At 39.6% G+C, this 20,680-nt stretch overlaps 1 protein-coding gene across 3 annotated transcripts in view; it reads right to left on the bottom strand.

Moving 5' to 3' along the window:
* Positions 1 to 20,680, bottom strand: part of CSMD3 (CUB and Sushi multiple domains 3) — a 1,155,643-nt gene that overhangs the window by 125,481 nt on the left and 1,009,482 nt on the right. For all 3 annotated transcript variants that reach the window (XM_045006341.1, XM_045006342.1, XM_045006343.1), the window contains 3 exons: positions 8,822 to 9,010; positions 8,296 to 8,442; positions 5,899 to 6,087 (listed from right to left, as the gene is read on the bottom strand). In XM_045006341.1, coding sequence (XP_044862276.1) covers positions 5,899 to 6,087; positions 8,296 to 8,442; positions 8,822 to 9,010 — 525 coding nt within the window. The remainder of the gene's footprint in view (positions 1 to 5,898; positions 6,088 to 8,295; positions 8,443 to 8,821; positions 9,011 to 20,680) is intronic.

Raw genomic sequence — 20,680 nt, 5'->3', positions numbered from 1 at the left:
AATAGAGAAAGATACTAAAATAAATGTGACTGCTCCATTGTTTTCCTTTCTTCAGAGGAAATGAAAATCAGTTCAATCATACAGAATCATTTTCATTTTGATCCATCATAGGAAAAGCAATGTAAGCAATTAAGCAATGTTGATTCATAATACTGCTTTAACTCATTAGGATAATTAAACTTCATTTTATTAATGTATTTTTAAAGAATTAAAAAGCCATAGTTCACATTGCTATATGACTAGCATTCCTAGACATTCTGGACTTGGCTGTCCTCTCAATTTCATCTCATTTACGACATAATCTATGAACACAAAAATTGTGTTATACCTAATAATTTAATAATAATTTTCATCCTTGAATCTCAGAGTGCTTTCCAAAAATGGACAAGTATACTTACAACTAATTTACAATTAAGCTAGAAGGGAAAAAACCCACTATCTCGGTCTTAACGTAGTCCCTATCATTGTTGAATCTAAGCACCAATCAGCACAGCGATAAATCAAATCCTTACATTTCTGGCTACTGAAATCAAGTGGAGTAGCAGTGAGTCCTTTGCTGATGTAGACAGTAAACACCTTCCTTAAGGAAGGCTAGGTAATAATTGTTTTAATGGAAGCATCTGTTTGGCTTCTGCACACAAAGCCATCTCATCACACGGAAATCTATCCAACTATTAATCAGTGTCTAGTCTTCCATTTTTGTTCAGCTTTATGGAAGAGGGTAAGCTGACTGAGATTTCATCCTGAAAAGACTGAGGTGATCATGAAGGGTCAGAGAAAGAACAAAACATGTTGTTGGAGGTTCTTTCTGTCTCTCATTAAGATTGTTCTGCCATCATTTGTAAGTTAAGGTCAGGTTAGATTCCTATTTGCTGTTAGATCACCAAAAAGCAGAAGTGAGCAAAACTGCTTTTCTCCATCTGGCCAGGATATTGTGAACTTTTCTTCAGAATGCAAACCTTGCTCTCATGATCTGTGCTTTTGTCACGTACATGGGGTTCCATCTTGAACATGTAGCTTCCCTATGGAGAACAACCAGAGACTGGCAGAAGGGACTGCAGTTTAACATGTACTGCACATACAGAACCAATACCAGGCCTCTCTCTCACCAACTTATGTACCGTTAGATCTGACAAGCGGTTAGACAACTAAATCAGAAATACATATAACCTCAAAAGTACAATAGGGCCAGCCCTGAATGGAGAATTTGCTCATAAGTTTAAAATAATGAAAAACTGTTTATTTATATTCCTCTTTTATTTATAACTCTTGGCACTTAAGTGGATTTTATGTGGTTTTCCTTTCTGCTGGAACCATTAGTTGCAAAGTAGAATAAAGGGTAGAACATTATTTTTGGCACTAACCAAATACAGGAACATGTGCATTGGTCTTTTACTTTCACTAAATTAATGTTAATTTTAAAGAAAAAGAAATCTCCTGTAAATTATTTTGCTAACCACTGTCAAAATTATCAGACATTTCTTTGGCATCTGGGATGCAATCAGACAATCTGTCCAACTGCTCATGTGCAGTTGTGTGATCTGGAATAAATGTACTACGCTTTATAGAAAATAGGAATAGTTCAAACATTATATTTTTTCACATTCTGTAAAAAAGAGGATTCAACTCATGTAAACCAGAAACAACCTTATATTCAAAGAATTCTAGAAATAGATACTAATATTTGTCATACACTGCTGCATCCCAGGAATTTGTTCATACAGTGTAAAGGTTTTTCAGTATTTTGCCTGTCAAATATGCTGTTCATCTGAGAAAAATTTGCATTGCTGCAGCAAAATACAACGAACGCTGTAATTTTAACAGTGAGGTCAATAAATCCTGTAAATTCTTTTTTCTTTTATGGTTTTGCATCTTTGGCATACCAGTCACTGCAGACACGACAATGTATTACATTGAGAAGTTCGGGGATTCTGCTAGATATTCTTCTATGTCATTTGCTTTGTTTGCTCAACACATTTTCTCTAGATTTCAGCCCCAAGGCATCATGCCTGACACCAGCACAAGAAATTATGCAAATTAACAATAATATTGATTTGTGGAGAGGTCTGTGCAAAGCAACATTTATCAATGAGATAAATAGCTAAACAGCGAAATAAATAAATAAATAAAGCTAAACATCAAGTAATGTAGGTATAAAGTGTCTAACATTCAAGAATTGTAATCAATAGCCGAGTGAAAAAGGCTATTAAAAAAAAAAACCTCCGAAGAAGTTGAGGATCTATGATTTCTTGTAAACACACAAATTTTCACACTTGAAGCAAGATAATAATTGTATTCCAAAAGGCCATGGTAGTCCTGCTTGCTCTTTCAAAGCTTTATTATTATGGGTTTTAGTAAATTGTAGGAATCTTTACTGATTTATACAGGATGCAGAGGATTTGTGTCACTAAAAATTGGGCCAGGCACTCAGACAATCATTTCACATCGTAATTTCTGTAGTATACTTTACAAATGCACATCATTTATTTGCCTGAAATTTATAATAAGCTTAATATCTAAGACAGGATTCCTCTGCTTCTCTTGAGGCCAGAGGAAAGATGTTTTCATATTAGCTTCAAAGCAGGGATTCAGCTAATTGCTACACATTTCAGTTTGAGGTAGGCCTATTTTTTTTAATCCACTGCTGCTACACTGTGTCATTTATATCAGGTGGACATATTTTAATTATAAACACAGTACAAAAATAAAGAAAAAAAATGTTTACTCTAATGTTAACAATTGTTTGTCTAGATTCCGCAGCATAGTGCCACATTATGAAGTGACGTGAAGAATGGGGTGGTATCATCTATTTAGAACATTGGACCCAGAGCTATTTTTTCACAGACAAGTGAAGGTTAAGGACATTGAGAACTATATCCCCCTTTACCTAGTATCATGGTGTGTCACAATCTTCACAAAAACCCTACAGAAAGGACTACTAAGACTACTGGGACGCATTTAATTAGCCACAAGACAAAATGCTAAAGTAATGTCTCAACTATTGCACACCTACAAAATGAAGGTGAGTCTAGAAAAGACATAGATTTAAATCATCTGTTGTGCATACATTTTGTGGAAAGTAAAAATATCTGAGTAGTTGTGGACAGAGTACTGGTAACAATGGAAGAGGGTAACAGAAGAACCACAATAAAGAATTGTGAAACTGTTCTAGAGATTTGGATTCATATGCCACTTGTGTCATAAATGATGTGTTTGGCTGCATACTCCTGATTCTCAGTAGATGTTTACACAAACAAGTTGTTGTTATAATTTGTCACAATTTTCCTTGAATGACAATCTCCACTCAAGAGCTGATTAGAATTAATGTGGAATAGGAGGTATGTAGCAGTGTACAATGAAGCTGCATGAGCTGCATTGCCTTAGACAGGATAGCATGAGGGTGAGTATCTGTTCTGGCTCCTGCACTGGTATGCAAGAAGGGCTGGGCAAAGAAGCGCCTCCAGTCCACTTTCTGTCTGTGTGCAGTTACTGATCTTCATTGTAGTTCCTAAATTCGGATGAATACAAGAACTGATTGAGACTACCTCTGATAGGCACCCTATAAATGGAAGAGAAGGTAGGGAAAGAGACAGGGCCATGAACTTATCATCCATTCTCACCAACCATCATAGCTGTCTGTCTGTGGAGGTGGGCACATGCTGCACATCCTTAAGAGGATAGCAGGACAGTCTGTATTCCTTCTGAGTGCCAGACAGCTCTGAAAACAACATGTTCCATTAGGCAGAGAAGCTGCAGCTACTGTTAGGGTAGTGCTGCTTACTCCATGGAAAAGTGTGAAATGTGTAATCTTGCTCCAAGTAAATACCGAACATTAGAGAAGTGTATTGACTGTATTTATTATCTATGGGCCATTAGTGCCAGAGGCTACAAATTCACTAGAGTAAATGGGATCAGCCCTATACCAGCAAGGGTTCACCCTTAGCTAAGGGCATGTGGTGATGTCCAGGAATTGCACTAAATCAGCTCATCTTTTTGGTGCTCTGGCCAAAGCCTAACCAGCAACAACTACTTTTTGGGCTGCATGGGCAGGATGTAAACTCTCTGATAGAGTGTTTGCGGATACAGACTAACACGGCTGCTACTCTGAAAACTCTCTGATAGAGTGAGTTACAGACACACAACACTGCTGCAACCACTTTATACAAACAGGGACATGATGGAAGCAGATATAAACAAGGGGCAAATCAAGTCCATAACTTGAATTATAGTTAACCTTCATTAAATGCTTAGTTATAATTAATTGTCATGTAATTAACATAAACATCTTATTAAATTTTAGAATACATCATCAGGGGGTGCAATGAAGGAACACCAAGCAATTAATAAATATGCTTTTCACCTAGTTCTAGTTACCAGTTATGCAACAACTTCCGTTAATAAACTATTTAAAACATATAGTTACTAAAATCAACTAGTATTTTCATTTAATAGATTTAACTATTTTCTTAACACAAAGTTACTTATTTGAGATATGTAGTTAAAAATCTGATCAAGATCCATGACTAGCTCTCGTGAAGATACTCCTCAGACATTTTTATCCCTTGACAATCAGGAAGGTTAAAAGAATATAACACCACACATGTAACACCTGCACTTCATTTCTGAGCACTTGAACGTTTAGAAAACATTCATGCTTTTAACATTTTAATAGACAGTGAGAAATCACAGCTTTTGACATGGCATTTGCATAATACAGAAACAGAACTCTTATGTTCCAAAAAATTTCAGTTGAAAGGTTTAGCTCCCCAAAACTACTTGTGGAAAATTAACATGAAACAAACTTGAATTTCACTTCTCTCCATAGGTCAGCAGGAACATAGTGTCTGAATGCATATAAGTAGCTAAAGTACTTGGTTGGCACATCCCTAATGAAGGTCTGCTGCTTCTATACTTGTGTGATTAATAAGGTCTGAGAACCTTACATGAATAGTAAAATAGAATTATCATTTTGTCCAAGTTTATACAACAGAATAATATAAATTCCTTGTTTTAATGAAAACAAAGTGTAGACAGCACATTTCATGTTTCATGAAAATTCCTGATAGTTCACTATACAATAAGATACGTGTTACTGACACAATAGCATTCTTCTTAAGAAAATATGTGTTGTAAACCAAACTGTTAACCACACAGTCATTTCCATTTCATTATTAAGGAATCATACTGTACCTTGGCATGCAATTTCAAAGACAGGAGATGCTAAATATAATGTTAATCTGAAGAGTTCTGTCCCAAATGATTAAATTTAAAAATCAATCTGAGGCTCAAAATATTAAGGTAGACATCAAAATCATCAGATGGTTTTATTTAAAAAAAAATATCCCATTTACTTTTAACTAGAAATCTCATGTATTCTAGTACTTTTGGGTTCATTATAGTTGGTGGATCATGAATAAATATGGAATAGTTATTTGGCACGTCTAATCTTAATCCTAATAGAAACATATAACACTGAGAAATGTAGAAATGAAAAACAAATCAACAATATAAATTAAGAGAACATCCAGAAAGAAAGAAAGAAAGAAAGAAAGAAAGAAAGAAAGAAAGAAAGAAAGAAAAAGTTGGCTTCAGTTTTAAGTGAAGATTCAGTTGAGATTGCATTTTATCTAGGTCAGTTTGCTCACAACTATATAAAATGTGATATAAAATGACTTCCAAAGTCATATAATCACTAGTTGCTAAACTTAGCAGATTCTGTTATAATATTTGATTTATTAGTTTTATTTGTAGGACTGTATTGGCAGGAAGATTTTGGTTCTCATGAATGAAAATTAAACATATTGATTTTATTTATTTTAAATCAGAAAAACTGATGGCCTAAATCAGAAGAAAAATCTGCTAAAATATGTCACTTAATCTGTGATTAAACATATTTACCTTGACAAGCTGGGACTGGTGCATCCCATGCATGATATCCATATGGAGATTTCCTGCATACAGCGGTACTTTTCCCAACAAGCCTAAATCCTCGATCACAAGTCCAGCGAACCATACTGTTGAGCTGTCCACCTGTCTGACTGACAATGAATCCATGTGGAGGGGACTCGGGAGTACTACAATAAAGAGCTTTGGGAAAAACAAAACAAAACAAAACAAAAACAATGTTTCCCCCTCTGTTAATGTTCGGTAGCCAAATCTGAGGGTTTTATTCAGTTTCCACACTAACGCTACCTGAATTCTTTGAGAACTTGACTGTGTAAGGACTGAGAAAAGACATTAAGATAGTGATTCTGGCACCCTTATCTACATCCAGTAGTGCGTTATTCAGAAAGTAGCAGTGGCAGAATAAGGCCTAATAAGGACTTCAGGATTTGGTTCCCGGATGGCAAATGTGAAATCAAGACTCATTAGCACAACGGTTATTATAACAACTTCTCTGTTGAACAATGTACAACAAAATATTTTTGTTCCACGATAGCTTAAAGAAACTAAATTGTATTAATATTAACTATTACAAAAAATGCCCCTAATATATCAAAACCAACAAGCATATAGGCCAAAGATTTTCTTTTTCAGATTATTGTATTTTTTTTGTTCACAAAAATTATTTCTACAAATGTCAACCATGTATGAACTAAAAGTGAATTATTAAAAATGATAGTACCACAATCTTAACTGTACTTCTGAGTGCCTCACTTAACCTGCATCAGTTACTTTGCAGCTGCATTTTTCTCTCTTTGAAATTCCCCAGAAATCCTAGAGGATATGCAAAATGTTGAAGATAGGGAAAGCATCTCTACAGATCTTTATAAGTGTGAGTGGAGATAATAATGTTTAGAAATAAAGTTTTAATAATCTGATAGGATTTTGGCCCAGATTCTTAAAGATATTTAGGTGGTTAACTTGAAGTGGGAGTTGTATATCAATCTTATACATTTTTCATTTGCTTGGTTTACCTTATGAGAGGAGACTCAAAGAGCTTGGCTTGTTTAGCCTCACCAAAAGAGGGTTGAGGGGTGATATGATTGCTCTCTATAAATACAGCACAGGGCTTAATACCAGGCAGGGAGATGAGTTGACTATGTGGACACAAGAACAAAAACTGGTCATCAAGTTTAGGCTTGAAATTAGACAAAGGTTTCTAACCATCAAAGGAGTGAAATTCTGGAACAGCCTTCCAAGGGGAGCAGTGGGGGCAAAAAACCTAACTGGCTTCAAGACTGAGCTTGTTTTGCTTGGGGGACTGTGTGCTGAGCATATCAGACTGCTAGGCAAGGTTAAGAGCTTCTTAACGATGCTTTGATCCCTATGCCCTTGAGCACCCATCAACCCTTAACCTGAGGGCGGGCTACTCAGGATGACCAGGGCTTTAAAAAGCCCGCTCTTAAGCAACCAGAGGAGCTAGAGTACAGTGGCAGCTAACAAGAGTTTTGTGAGGGCGTTTAGAGGGGAAATATGGGGGGAGGGGGCTAGATACACTTAACATTCTTTAAACTTAAGGCAATAAACAGCCCCCTCCTGATAAAAAACAATAGAACAAAGGAACAAAGGAAAGAGCTTCAGGACTAAAATGAGAATGTAGGTAGAAGTCCAGCAACAGAGTGGGGGCTATCCAATTTATTGCATTCAATGCAGCTTGTATGATTACCTACCCTATGCACATTTGGTGTATGTGTACATTTGGTGCCAGGACCTCCTGGCCCTGAAATACCGTGTACAGGCTTTGGAGACCAAAGTGGCTGAACTGGAGGAGCTAAGGGAGACAGAAGTACATGGAGGAGACTACAATAGAATGGTCCCAACCTCGGTCTGACAACTTCTGTGCTGTTGAGGAGGATGAAAATCTCAGAGAAGGAGAATATCAAACTGGACACAACCAATTTGATACTTACTTATCAGAAAGTGGTAGCAATAGTTACCATATTTGGGGTCTGACCATCATATATAGGCAAGTTCATAGTTGTTCCCCTTTCCCCACAACATTTTAAGGCATTGTGCAGCACTTAGTTGGCAGTTGAATGGAGTTGTATGCAGCTGTAATGCAATACTTGATGCTAGGTTTCAACTAGTTTTCTATTCTGAGCCACAGAAATTAATTAACTCTTTATGTTGAGTATTCGTCATACTATTCTAAATAAGACATATTTTATAAAGATATTTTATACAGAATCAGTTATCTGGTTCAAATATAAAAGATCTGATTTTTTTTTCAGTTTTAGAAGCTTAGTGTCTAATAAAGTAGCTCACATTATCCTTGTACATACGTAAATACATTCCATACATTCCATATTGAAGTTTTAAGCAGATAGAAAAGGACACATTTGATTTACATACCTATGTATCTTATCCTGAAACCTCTTTTGTTGGTGCCGTGATCTGCTGACCACCGGAGAAACACTTCATGGCCATTACTGGATATATTTAAAGAGGATGAGTAATCCCCACTTAGGGAAATAAGCAATGGACTATGACTATTTGGTCCTTGATACAGGAGGAGAAAAAAATGAAAATATAAAGATTAAAATTAAACATGTACAAAATGTTCCTTGAGTAATGGTAAATGAAATAGATTTAACAGTGGAATTTACATTAACCACATGCTACGTATAATTGAATGCATCATAAAAAATAATTAAATATTATATACACACACACACACACACAGTCAAACTGATTAGTAATGCAATACAATTTGGAAAAGCAATGCAATCTAAAGTCACTACTTATACTAACAAACTCAAGTAATGACTTATTTAGACAAAAAGGAGTATTTCTATTATATGTCTAAATGGCAGGGAGTGGGGCAGGGGTGACAAGGCATAAATATAAAAGCATCCAAAATTGTGTATCCTGTAGTTACCATCAAACACCTCAAGTATATCAAATTCCTTTTCTGTCTGGAAGAATTCAAAGAACATGCTGATATTATAACCCTTTTCCACGGTAATGGTCCAAGCGCACATTTGGAGGTTTGGGTAGCTGTCAGGGTAGCCTGGGCTCAGTATGACTCCTGTTGAATCCAGACGCATTTCATTGGCTGGGCAGAGCACTATGAAACACAGAGATTATTTTAAAAAAAACCCTCTAATTACCAATATACATATAATTTTGTCTGACTTACATTTTTTCCAAGTTAAAGAGCTGCATTACTCACTTTATTTCTATGAATACGGAACAAGAACACTTAATTAAGGGATAGTAGACAAAGTTTGTGTTAGCCAGCATTTCCTACAATAAATTATGTTATGAAAAATAAACACACTAGGGCTGAGAAATCACTGACTAATGGGTTTTATTCTCCTTACATTATCTGGAAGACCCTTTGTTCTTTCAGACTGCACATTAAATGAGCCAGGCTGAATTGCTCAGATAGTAAACCATAGCTTTTACTCCTTTCCTTAAATAATAATAAGGATGATGGAAGATAAAGTCTCATGTGAACCAAGTTTAAGGAATCAGTTGTGGTCTCCGATTATTAGGCTGTAAATAGCAACAAATCACTCTATTAGTTTATTAGAAGCATATAGCTATTAATTTAAAAAAAATGTTTGTTTTGGTGAGCATCCAGTATGGCAAAATACATTGTTTCTGGTATTTGGTCTTACAATTTAACCTTGTCCAATTTTACAACTCCTAGATTTCTCACTGCCTCTACCTGCTGTAAGAATGACTTGAAATCACTGTCATGCCACTTTATAGCCCTCATATATCACATAGTGCCACTTCTTAGCTTAAATATCTCTCTTAAATGTCCACTATCTAGTGGAAACATGGAGAAGAAGTATTTTCTACTGGGTGAGACCTAAGACTGGCAATCAAGAAATCCTTCAAATGAGGATAATGAGTCCAACCATGCAATGAGCCCCTCATTATAAAACAGGGTTTAAAATTAAGGAGGGAAAGTTAAAATAAGTTCTGCCAACGTTTACTTAAATGGTACCAATAACAGAACAGAGGTTTTGTTAAATCTCATTGTTCTTCTGTCCCTAATAAATATACAACTGATAAAGATGCCATGAGATGGATTCATTATGCACACATAGTCATCTATCCCCTTTCGTCACATTTTTTATCTTCTTAAAAGATGTGTACACTAGTGATCTTTAAATGTGCATTTGGTTCCAGTCGGAAAAACTCTCAATTTCAAATAACTCTGAATTTTCCTCCCTTCTAACTCAAAGACAGGTTGCTTCCTGGATGAATGAATGTCAGCCAACTGCAGAAAAAAATTAAAGAAATGCAGCCTGAAAGTCTCAAGTTCTCCACTGATGTCAGCTCTGTTCTTGAAGTCAGCCAAGGAAAAGAAGAAAGATATTATGCATTTGCTTTAATCTCCAGGCAACCATAATTCTGAATTAACCATTTTTGACAGTGAATCTATGTTTTTTCCCCTTATATTTTTAATGTACCCATTTTTTCCCCTTATCTTCTGCCTCTTTCTTCTTCATGGTATAAGAGTCAATGACCTACAGATCACACACATCTGAGGGCTGTTAACAGGATGCTTAACGTTTGGCACTTAAATTCATACTAAGGCACCTAAATAAAAGAGGCCCAGTGAACACAATTCCCAGTGAAGTAAATGGGAGCTGCAGATGCTCAGCATCATTGAAAATCAGGCTACTTATTTAGGTGACCATGTGTGAATGTAGGTACCTAACCTTTGGCAGTCACATTTGAAAACTGTGGCTTAAGAGTTTTACATAAGGTCACACAAGTCAGTGGCAGAGTCAGGAATAGAACTTGGGCCTCCTGGCTCTCAGCCCAACAGCTGAGAAGGAGAAAGGAAATGGAGAAGGGTAGGCTGAGGATAATATGTCAGTGAAGCAGAGGAAGATGATATGCATATATATGAGCTAGTGTAGGCCAGTGTACATTTACTGATCTAAGGGAAGGGGGGCAAAGATTGGGAAATACTACTCCAATTGATGCAATCAGAGGAAAACACACAACTCTTAGGCAGGTCATATCTGGCCAGTCTTACTCAGGGTTCTCCAGCTTTTGTATTGGTGGCCCCTTTCACACAGCAAGCCTCTGAGTACAACTCCCGCCCCTTATAAATTAAAACCACTGTTTTTTTATATTAAACACTAATATAAATGCTGGAGGCAAAGCGGGGTTTGGGGATGGAGGCTGACAGCTCCCAAGCCCAATGTAATAACCTTGCGACCCCCTGAGGGGTCACAACCCCAAGTTTGAGAACCCCTGATTTACTGAAGGAATATCGGGCTCAGAGAAACCATCCTCAAACCACGCACCATACAAAGGGCCAGCTTCCTCCAGGACACAAACAACTTCCTCCACAAACTGCAACATCAACAGCCTCCCTCAGAACACCATCCTTGCCACCAGAGATATCACCTTCTCTATACACCAACATCCCTCACAATGGTGGACTAGCTCCCTGTTTCAAATATTTACAAGACAATGGATTACCCTCAAATATCCAGATGAAACACATTGCAAAACTTATTTATTCCCATCCATAACAATTTTAGATTCAATAACAAACACTTTGTCCAAACCATGAAAACAGCCATGGGTAGTAGGATGGCTCCCCAATACACCAACCTCTTCATGGGTAAGGCTATGGGTCTGCCACAGAGATCACAGAAGTCATGGATTCCATGACTTTCCAGGACTTTCATGACTTCCACAGCTGCAGCAGCCAGTGTGGCTGAATCCAGGGCTGCTCCAGCAGCTGGGGCAGTCCAGGGGCCAGCCACACTGTTGGCTGTTGGGGTGGCCCCAAGGCCAGCTGCACTGTGATGTTCCTCATCCAGTGCATTAAATGCTCCAATACCAATTATATGGGTGGAACTATACAATCACGACGCTGTCGAATGAACATTCACAAGAAAATGATAAAAGACAAAAGCACCATATCATCCATGTACGAACACTTTTCACAAAGCAATCACTTTACACATGACCTATGAGTCCTCATCCTAAAAGGAAACCTGCATGACACATTCAAAAGACGAATCACCTGCATGACACATTCAAAAGACGAACCTGGGACCTTGAATTCATAACTTTTTTAGACACTACAAATCATGTACTCAATAGAGATACTGGATTTATGGCTCATTATAACAATCTCTAATCCACTAACAACCCCTCACCAGCTGTTTCCCACCCACCCCCTTCCTTTCCTCCCTATGACTGGAGGGATGTTAATAGGCCACTTCACCTTGAATGATCCCTTGAAATACGTGTTAACTACTTGTTCTAAACAATCTGTTCAAACATTGTATTTAGCAGTGAAGCTTTGAGTTAGTTTCCCAGACCTGAAGAAGAGCTCGAAAGCTTCTCTCCCTCACCAAAAGATGCTGGGTCAAGTAAAAGATATTACCTCACCCACCTTGTCTCTCTAATATCCTGCATTGACCAGTATAGTATAAAATGATGATATTACATCCAAAGCCATCCTTAGGCATAGGCAGCATACAGGGTTGTGTAGGGCACCAGAAAATCTGGGGCACCCCGGGTCTTAGTGTCCACCTCCTGGCTCTTCCTATCCCTGTTCTGACCCTTCCTGCAGGCTCCCACAGCTAGCTGCTGCAGCCTGTTGACTGTTACTCAGGAGGGGATCTAGTAACTTAAAAGTGAAAAAGCCTTCCAGCCTGCCAGACCTATTAGCACAACACTGAAACTGTTAAAGAGCCATTCAAGTGGTAATGAAGCCATTTAACAGGCATTTGCCAACCTCTGGGTATATACTGTCAGTTTCTGAATTTACTGACAAAAACAGTTTTGCATTACTGTAGTGCTTGGATATAGGTTTTTAAATAAATCCTTCAAAAGACCAATCATCTTAAAATAAACATTTTAATTTTAATTACTATAGTACAAAAAACTTGCTTCCAAAGTCTTCCTGTCCTTTCAGTCCATTCATTTATCCTTTTATCTCCCTGTTGAAGAGAGGCTAGCCCTTAAAGGGACAACACCTCTTTCCTTCCAGGTAGCTAGACAAATGAGTTTCCCCTTCTTTACTTCTATTTGATGAACTAGTTTTAAGAGAACCCTCCAGAAAATTCAGTACCTTAGTAAGATATAAAATCCTTTGTTATGCCTAAAAAATACGTTTCCAAAGATTTTAAAGTTGGTGAAATTTCATAAACATGTCTGTAGTTATGTAGATCAGACAAAGTACTGTATATACTCATTCATTAGCCAGTTCATTTATAAGCCACCCCCCAAAATGGATAGGTAAAAATAGCAAAAACTGTATGACCCTTTCATAAACTGACCCTATATTTCAGGGGTTGGAAAACTTTGGCTCCCAGCACGTCAGGGGAAGCCACTGGCAGGTCGGGACATTTTGTTTACTTGGAGCGTCTGCAGGCATGGAGCCTCTCAGCTCCCTGTGGACGCAGTTCACCGTTCCCAGCCAATGAGAACCGCGGGAAGTGTTGTGTTCAGCAGGACAGCTGACTTGCCTTTACTGAAAAGTTTTTGCAAATAAATCTCTGACAAACTTCAGGTATATCAAAATACCTGTGACTGACATTTTTTATTCCTAAATGTAGTGCTTTTAATAGGTACCTTCAGCATGTCCAGTCTTCACCTTTTGGCATGCAGTGGACAACATGCTCCATTTTCTTTTGAAGAAGCCACTCTCCTGCAATTTCTTTCTAATGTCATTTGCTTCATTTGGGTTCAGGGATTTGGCTGGAAGGGGGTTAGCAGGGAGGTGGAGGGAAGAGAGGAAGGAGAATATAGGGAGGGGCGGGGCCTGGGCAGAATGAGGGTGGGGCCTGGGGCAGAGCAGAGGTGGAGTTTGGGTGGGGCTACAGCAGGGCTGGCTCTGGCTTTTTTGCCACCCCAAGCAAAAAAAAACCAAAAAACAAAAAACAAACCAATCTGCGGGGTGGCCGGAGCCAGGGTGCAAACTTTCGGCTAGTGTGACTCCCTGAGCTGCAGACATGCCCCAGGCAGTGGAGTGCACACCCCAGCTAGCAGGGGGAGAGGGGGAGGGAGCGGGGGGGGGGAGAGAGAGAAGAGGGCTGGCCAGGGCTTCCTTCAGCCAGGGCGCTCACCACTCAGCCCCTCCTGCTGCGCCGCCTGCCGGGAGGGCTCTGCGCCGCTCCGGTCGGCGGGGAGGGAAGGATGTGGGCTGCCGGGCTTGCTGCAGACCTGGCACCAGCTGGGGCAGACGGAGCACACAGCCGGCTCCCAGCAGGGCGCTCCCCTCCTCCGCGCCGGCACCCCCTACAGGGCAGCCAGAGTGGCGAACAAAAAAAAAAAAAAAAGGGCGGCCATGCCGCCCTAGGATTCGGCGGAATGCCACCCCTTATAATCTTCTGCCTCAAGCACGAGCTTGCTTGGCTGGTGCCTGGAGCCGGCCCTGGGCCACAGGCAGAAGAGATGGGCTGGGGAGCTAGCCTCCCCAAGCGGCATCTTCACCCACCGCCCATGACAGCAGCTATGAGCTGGTCAGCTCCCGCACACCCAGCATGCATTGCAGTCTACTAAGGCAGGGGTCATATTCATGGAGCTGAATGTGCCAGTGCTGCACATTCTGTGTGAGGGAGACAGTATGGGGGTCTCTGTGGGGAACTGTGACTCTCCACCATCATGAGGCGGGCCGGGTAGCTCGGTATCCTTGCTGCCTCATCCCTCCCCTCTTCCCCCACCCCCAACCACACATAAGTGCAAACCATTTTTTTCCAAACAAGCCTAAAACATCAATCACAAGCCCAGCAAACCACATGGTTGAGCTGTCCACCTGAAAATGAATCCACGTGGAGGAGACTGGAGCACTACAATAAAAAAAAATTTAAAACAAAAACAATTTTTAAAACAACCAACCAAGTATTAAATTTTGGTAACCAAATCTGAGGCTCTTATTCAGTTTCTACACAAACTCTAGCTGATTTTTTCCCTAGATTTCCTCCTAATGGAGCATTTTACTGACACCTGTATATTTATTGAAACCAATATATTTATAGTAGGGCAGTTGATTAATCACAGTTAACTCACTCAATTAACTACAAAAAATTAATCATGATTAAAAAAATTAATGGTCATTAATCACAGTTTTAATCACACTATTACACAATAGAATACCAATTGAAATTTATTAAATATTTTGGATGTTTTTCTACATTTTCAAATATATTGATTTCAATTACAACACAGAATACAAAGTGTACAGTGCTCACTTTATATTATTTTTATTACAAATATTTGCACTGTAAAATGATAAAAAAATAGTATTTTTAAATTCAACTCATACAGTACCATACTGCAATCTCTTTACCATGAAAGTGCAACTTACAAATGTAGATTTTTTTTTGTTATATATCTGCACTCAAAAACAAAACAATGTAAAACTTTAGAGCCTACATGTCCACTCAGTCCTATTTCTTGTTCAGCCAATTGCTCAGACAAACAAGTATGTTTACATTTACGGAATATAATGTTGCCCACTTCTTATTTACAATGTCACCTGAAAGTGAGAACAGACATTCACATGGCACTTTTGTAGCCAGCATTGCAAGTTATTTACGTACCAGATATGCTAAACATTCATATGCCCCTTCATGCTTTGGCCACCATTCCAGAGGACATGGTTTCATGCTGATGACAGTTGTTAAAAAAATAAGGCATTAATTAAATTTGTGACTGAACTCCTTGGGGGGAACTGTATGTCTCTTTCTCAGTGTTTTACCCACATTCTGCCATATATTTCATGTTACAGCAGTCTCCGATGATGACCCAGTATATTGTTAATTTTAATATCACTTTCACTGCAGATTTGACAAAATGCAAAGAAGGTATCAGTGTGAGATTTCTAAGGATAGCTACAGCACTTGACACAAGATTTAAGAATCTGAAGTGCCTTTCAAAATCTGATTGGGATGCGGTGTGGAGCATTCTTTCAGAAGTCTTAAAGAACAATACTCCAATGCAGAAACTACAGAACCTGAAACACCAAAAACGAAAATCAATCTTCTGCTGGTGGCATCTGACTCAGATGATGAAAATGAACATGCGTTGGCCTACACTGCTTTGGATCGTTATCAAGCATTTGGATCATTACCCATCATCAGCATGGATGAATGTCCTCTGGAAAGGTGGCCAAAGTATGAAGGGACACATGAATCTTTAGCGCATCTGGCATGTAAATATCTTACAATGCTGGCTACAAAAGTTCCATGCAAACACCTGTTCTCACTTTCAGATGACATTTTAAATAAGAAGTGGGAATCATTATCTCCTGTATATATAAACAAACTTGTTTGTCTTAGCGATTGGCAGAACAAAAAGTAGGACTGAGCGGACTTGTAGGCTCTAAAGTTTACATTGTTTTATTTTTTAATGCAGTTATTTTTTGTACATAATTCTACATTTTTAAGTTCAGAAAGATTTTAAGAGATTGCACAATAGTAGTTGAATTCAGTGAATTGAAAAATACTATTTCTTTTATTTTTACAGTGCAAATATTTATAATAAAAATAAATATAAAGTGAGCACTGTACACTTTGTATTCTGTGTTGTCATTGAATTCAATATATTTGAATATGTGGAAAACATCCAAAATATTTATATAAATAGTATTCTGTTATTGTTTAACAGCGTGATTAATTGCAATTAATTTCCTTAATCGCTTGACAGCCCTAACTTACAAGCAAAGCCAAAATATTTTTTCCAAAACTAATACATGTTCAACTGACCCACACAGCTTTTTAAAAATACTAAATGTTGGGCCTGCTTCTCCACTATTCTGCATCGTGTGTATTAATTGATATCAGTGCAAAGTGAATGTAAAATGAAACCAAGTAAGAATACCAGTGTTTTATACTCACATTGCACCGGCTAAAAAATCTGCACAAGATGAAAATCAGAACCATAGTGTCTAATAACAAAATATATGTTGTTCTTTGTAGAAAGCAATTGCATAGCTCTCAACAGGGCCGGCTCCAGGCACCAGCCGACCAAGCACGTGCTTGGGGCGGCACCTTGGGGTGGGGCGGCGCTCGGGTTTTTTTTTCTCTTTGTTTGGTTCATCTGGGCAGCGCTGGAGGGGTTTTTTTTGGTTTTGGCAGTGCGGTGCTCGGGGGGGTGGGGCTTCAGGCGGCGTGGCACTTGGGTGGTGCGGCACTCGGGGGCGGGGCTTCAGGCGGCGCGGTGCTCAGAGCGGGGGTGGGGGCTTCGGGCAGCATGGCGCTCAGGGGAGCTGGGGGTTCGGCAGCGCGGCGCTCGGGGGGGGTCAGTGGCATGGCGCTTGCGGGGGGAGTACAGCGGGGTGGCGCGCTTCTTTTTTGCTTGGGGAAGCAAAAAAGTTAGAGCCAGCCCTGGCTCTCAATCAATATATTTTACTTGAAACTAACATTATTCCTGAGGGCATTCTGTGCCAAAAAATTGAAAATTCTGCACACAATTTTTTTAAAGTCTGCAAAATTCTGGAAATGTTATTTGTTAAATAAATGTGGAGGCTCCACCATGGCATTGTGGAGCACAGGAGAACAATGTGCAGCTTCCCCCCAGGACACGGCCTCAGCTGTGAGGCTGCACCCAACCCTGACACAGCACAAGGACCAGGCCTGCCCCAGAAACACCCCAGTGCCCTGCCCCTCCATGCCAGGTGTGGGCAGGCAGGCTTGGAAAGGCAGGATCTAAGTGTGAAGGGGTTAGTGTGGAGGATACAGGTGTGGGTTGAGAGGATTCTCTGTGGGGCAATCTGGGTGCGTGTGGCTCAATGGGGGATCCAGGCATGGGTGTGGGTAATCTGGATCCACAGGAGCTTGTTTGGGGATTCTGGGTTCAATGGTAATGGGACTCTGCAGGGGGGCAGCTGAATGTGGTTGGGGCTCAGTGGGGGGGGATAGAGCTTGGCAGGGGGTCTGGGTGTGCTGGGGATCAGTGGGGTGTCCAGATGCTGGGGTAGCAGAGCTCAGTGGAGTGGAGGTCCATGTGCAGCTGGTTGGGGCTTGGTAGTGTGGGGATGCGGGTGTCTCATCGGGGTGATTCAGGTGCAGGGGGAGTGTGGTTCATCATGGGGGGTTTTGGGTGCAGGGGGAGTGAATCTCAGTGGGAGGGTCTGGTATGAGTGGGGTCTGGATGCATGGGGGTTAGGTGGATGGAGGAGTATCTCCCTATAGTATCTCCCCTATAGCAGAGCAGTGATGGGTACAGGAAGTGTGGCGGGAAGTTTGCAGAGCTTTCTACAGCCAGGGAGAAATCTTGGGGTGGGTCTGACATGGCCCCACATGCCATTCAGGGGAAGAGGCAGTCCGTCCTCCCCAGCCCCGCTGGTACTAGCAGCTGAGCCCGGCGCAGGGCACTAGCCAGGTCTTCTCCAGTCCTGCCCCACAGTGATTTCCTTCTCTGCTGGCTGCCCTGTGTATCCAAAATATACTGCTTGGGAGGGTCGCATGACCGCTCTTGTGGTTTTCCTTTGGTTCCCCATCAGAAAGACATTTTTCTGTGGTGAAGCAAATAAATTGGCAGGGGGACATAAATTCTGCACATGTGCTGGTGTATTACATGAACCAGCAGCAGTTTTGACATAAATTAAGTTTATTCCTTCAGGGTGACTCATACATAGTGGATTATATTCTGCATAATTAAATGGTGATAGTATATAAATCAAACAGTGTAGTATAGCAAATAATCCTTGCATTCAATAGGAGTTACTATACCTCTTATCCATACTGCTTTTAGGTTCCGTAAAAAAGGAGATATCTGATGGGGAAATATGAAGTTGCCTATAAATCTGATACTCAGGGATGTATATCTTACAACTTCCACACAAAAAAATAGAAATGAGAGAGTAAGTGATCTGTTGTTCTAAGCAGCCAACCTGAATAGGTATTCTAAGTGTTTTTTTTTTATTCCTCTGAATTTTTGTGTTTTCTCAGGCTGATAAATGGTGAGATTATGTTTATCTGATTCTGCTTGAGGCTAAAAACAGGAGGTGGACTAAAATAGACAGTATTAAATTATTTAGTATTTATATTTGAGAGCATATTTATTAGTCAGGGTAATGAAGTGAAGAGTCCTAGGTTTTTATCTGAGATCTTTCAAAGACTGTATATGTGACTTTGGTAGGAAATTTTTAGAGGATGGCTTAGGTTAGGTGCCAAATCATATTTACCAATCGGCACATAAATAAATGGCCTTTTCGGAAAGCATGCCCGAGGCATCTGCACTTCGTATTGAAGTTTATAGGAGTTGAGGGTACTCAACATTTTCCAAGAAAATGTTAGGAAATTAGATTGATTCTTATTTCTTCAAGTGTATAAAAATGTGAGGGCATGATACTTTCAAGAGCAGGAATGGGTCCTTCTGCTTTTAAATTAAGAATGTAAAAAAAAATATGTATGTCAGTAATCTTTCAACTCACAACTGAAATATGAATACTGTAGTCATCACTGATTTGTAAACATTAATTATATAAACAATTGTATTTCTAACAACTAAACTGCATTTAGTCTGAAACTCTTTTGGAATTACCAAAGAAGCTTTCACATATTAAAGCATTAACATTTAGCAGCAGTGGATTTATTCACAATTCATAACTTGCCACTATTCCAAAAATATACTTTGATTGGGAGTGTTTTCTAAAAATGCCAATTAACTCAAATTGCTTCTTCAGCAACAAAACATCTGATGAGAAGGAGAGAGATTATATAAATCTGTTTCTAAGTTAGAATGCAAAACTTTAAAGCAAAACCAGATGGTAACGTCCCCCATTTAATGCAAATTTAAATAAATGTTGTGTTTATGTGCCTGATCTGGCAAGATGCTTCACACATCCTGCTAGATAATGAGGTCCCTCCACTCCCACTGAAGTAGAGGGACTATGGAGGAGCTGCTCAGCATCTTGCAGGATCAGGCTTCCAACTCATTTCCATAAATCACCATTTTCTGATGCCAGTTATTCTTTTTTTAATCTCTAAACTGTCACATAAATATTTGCTAGTGTGGGATGCTAAACACATCTCTTAAAGCATTGATGAGACAGCAATAAACCACATTATATTTACCCAATAGTATTAAATTAAAGGGAATGATTGTGGGAGTTGAAATCACCAGTGCCAGATTTCCAATTAGACACAGTAAGCACGTTCCTTGGGGCGCTGGCATTCTAGAGGTGCCTAAAAGTGGGTTAAAAGTTTCATTTTTATAGAAAACATGAAGGTCAGCTGTAGGCGGGGGGTTGGGGGGGTGCTGAAGATGCTGTGTCTAGGGGCACGTAAGGTGTAAATCCGGCCCTGCAAATCACCCTACTGCAGGGCCCCACATAAGTCCCTTGCTGGGACTGTGCAAGGATGCAGAGGGCAGAATAACCATACTGGGGTACATCCCTACCTCATGCATTCTGAGAAGAAGGTCTATGCTTAAGAGTTTGTAGAGGCCAGTACTCCACTCCTTATAGAAAAGTCCTATAGAATGTATTCGAAAAATGTCTGTAGGATTTTTTTGAACCATCTCATGGAATTTGATAAGGAATTATGTTTCTTTGAGAGAAGTCATGTGCACTGGATGAAATATTCTCTAGGATGGTTCACTCATGGTCAATTTAAGTCAATGGGAGTTTTCTCTGAGTGTAAGCACTTCTACTGTGTCTTCTCCTTTTGTAAGCAATGAAAGTGTAGAGGGAAGGCTCTTTGGGATTTACCTATTCTTTTCTATTCATCTTCCCATATCATGTCCATTTCATGGTTTCTGGACACTTATTCTCCCACACAGCTCATAGGGGCCATCC

Source organism: Mauremys mutica, chromosome 2, assembly GCF_020497125.1.
Source record: "Mauremys mutica isolate MM-2020 ecotype Southern chromosome 2, ASM2049712v1, whole genome shotgun sequence".
In the NCBI taxonomy this organism is placed as follows: domain Eukaryota; kingdom Metazoa; phylum Chordata; order Testudines; family Geoemydidae; genus Mauremys; species Mauremys mutica.
This window is presented reverse-complemented; position numbering and strand designations above follow the sequence as displayed.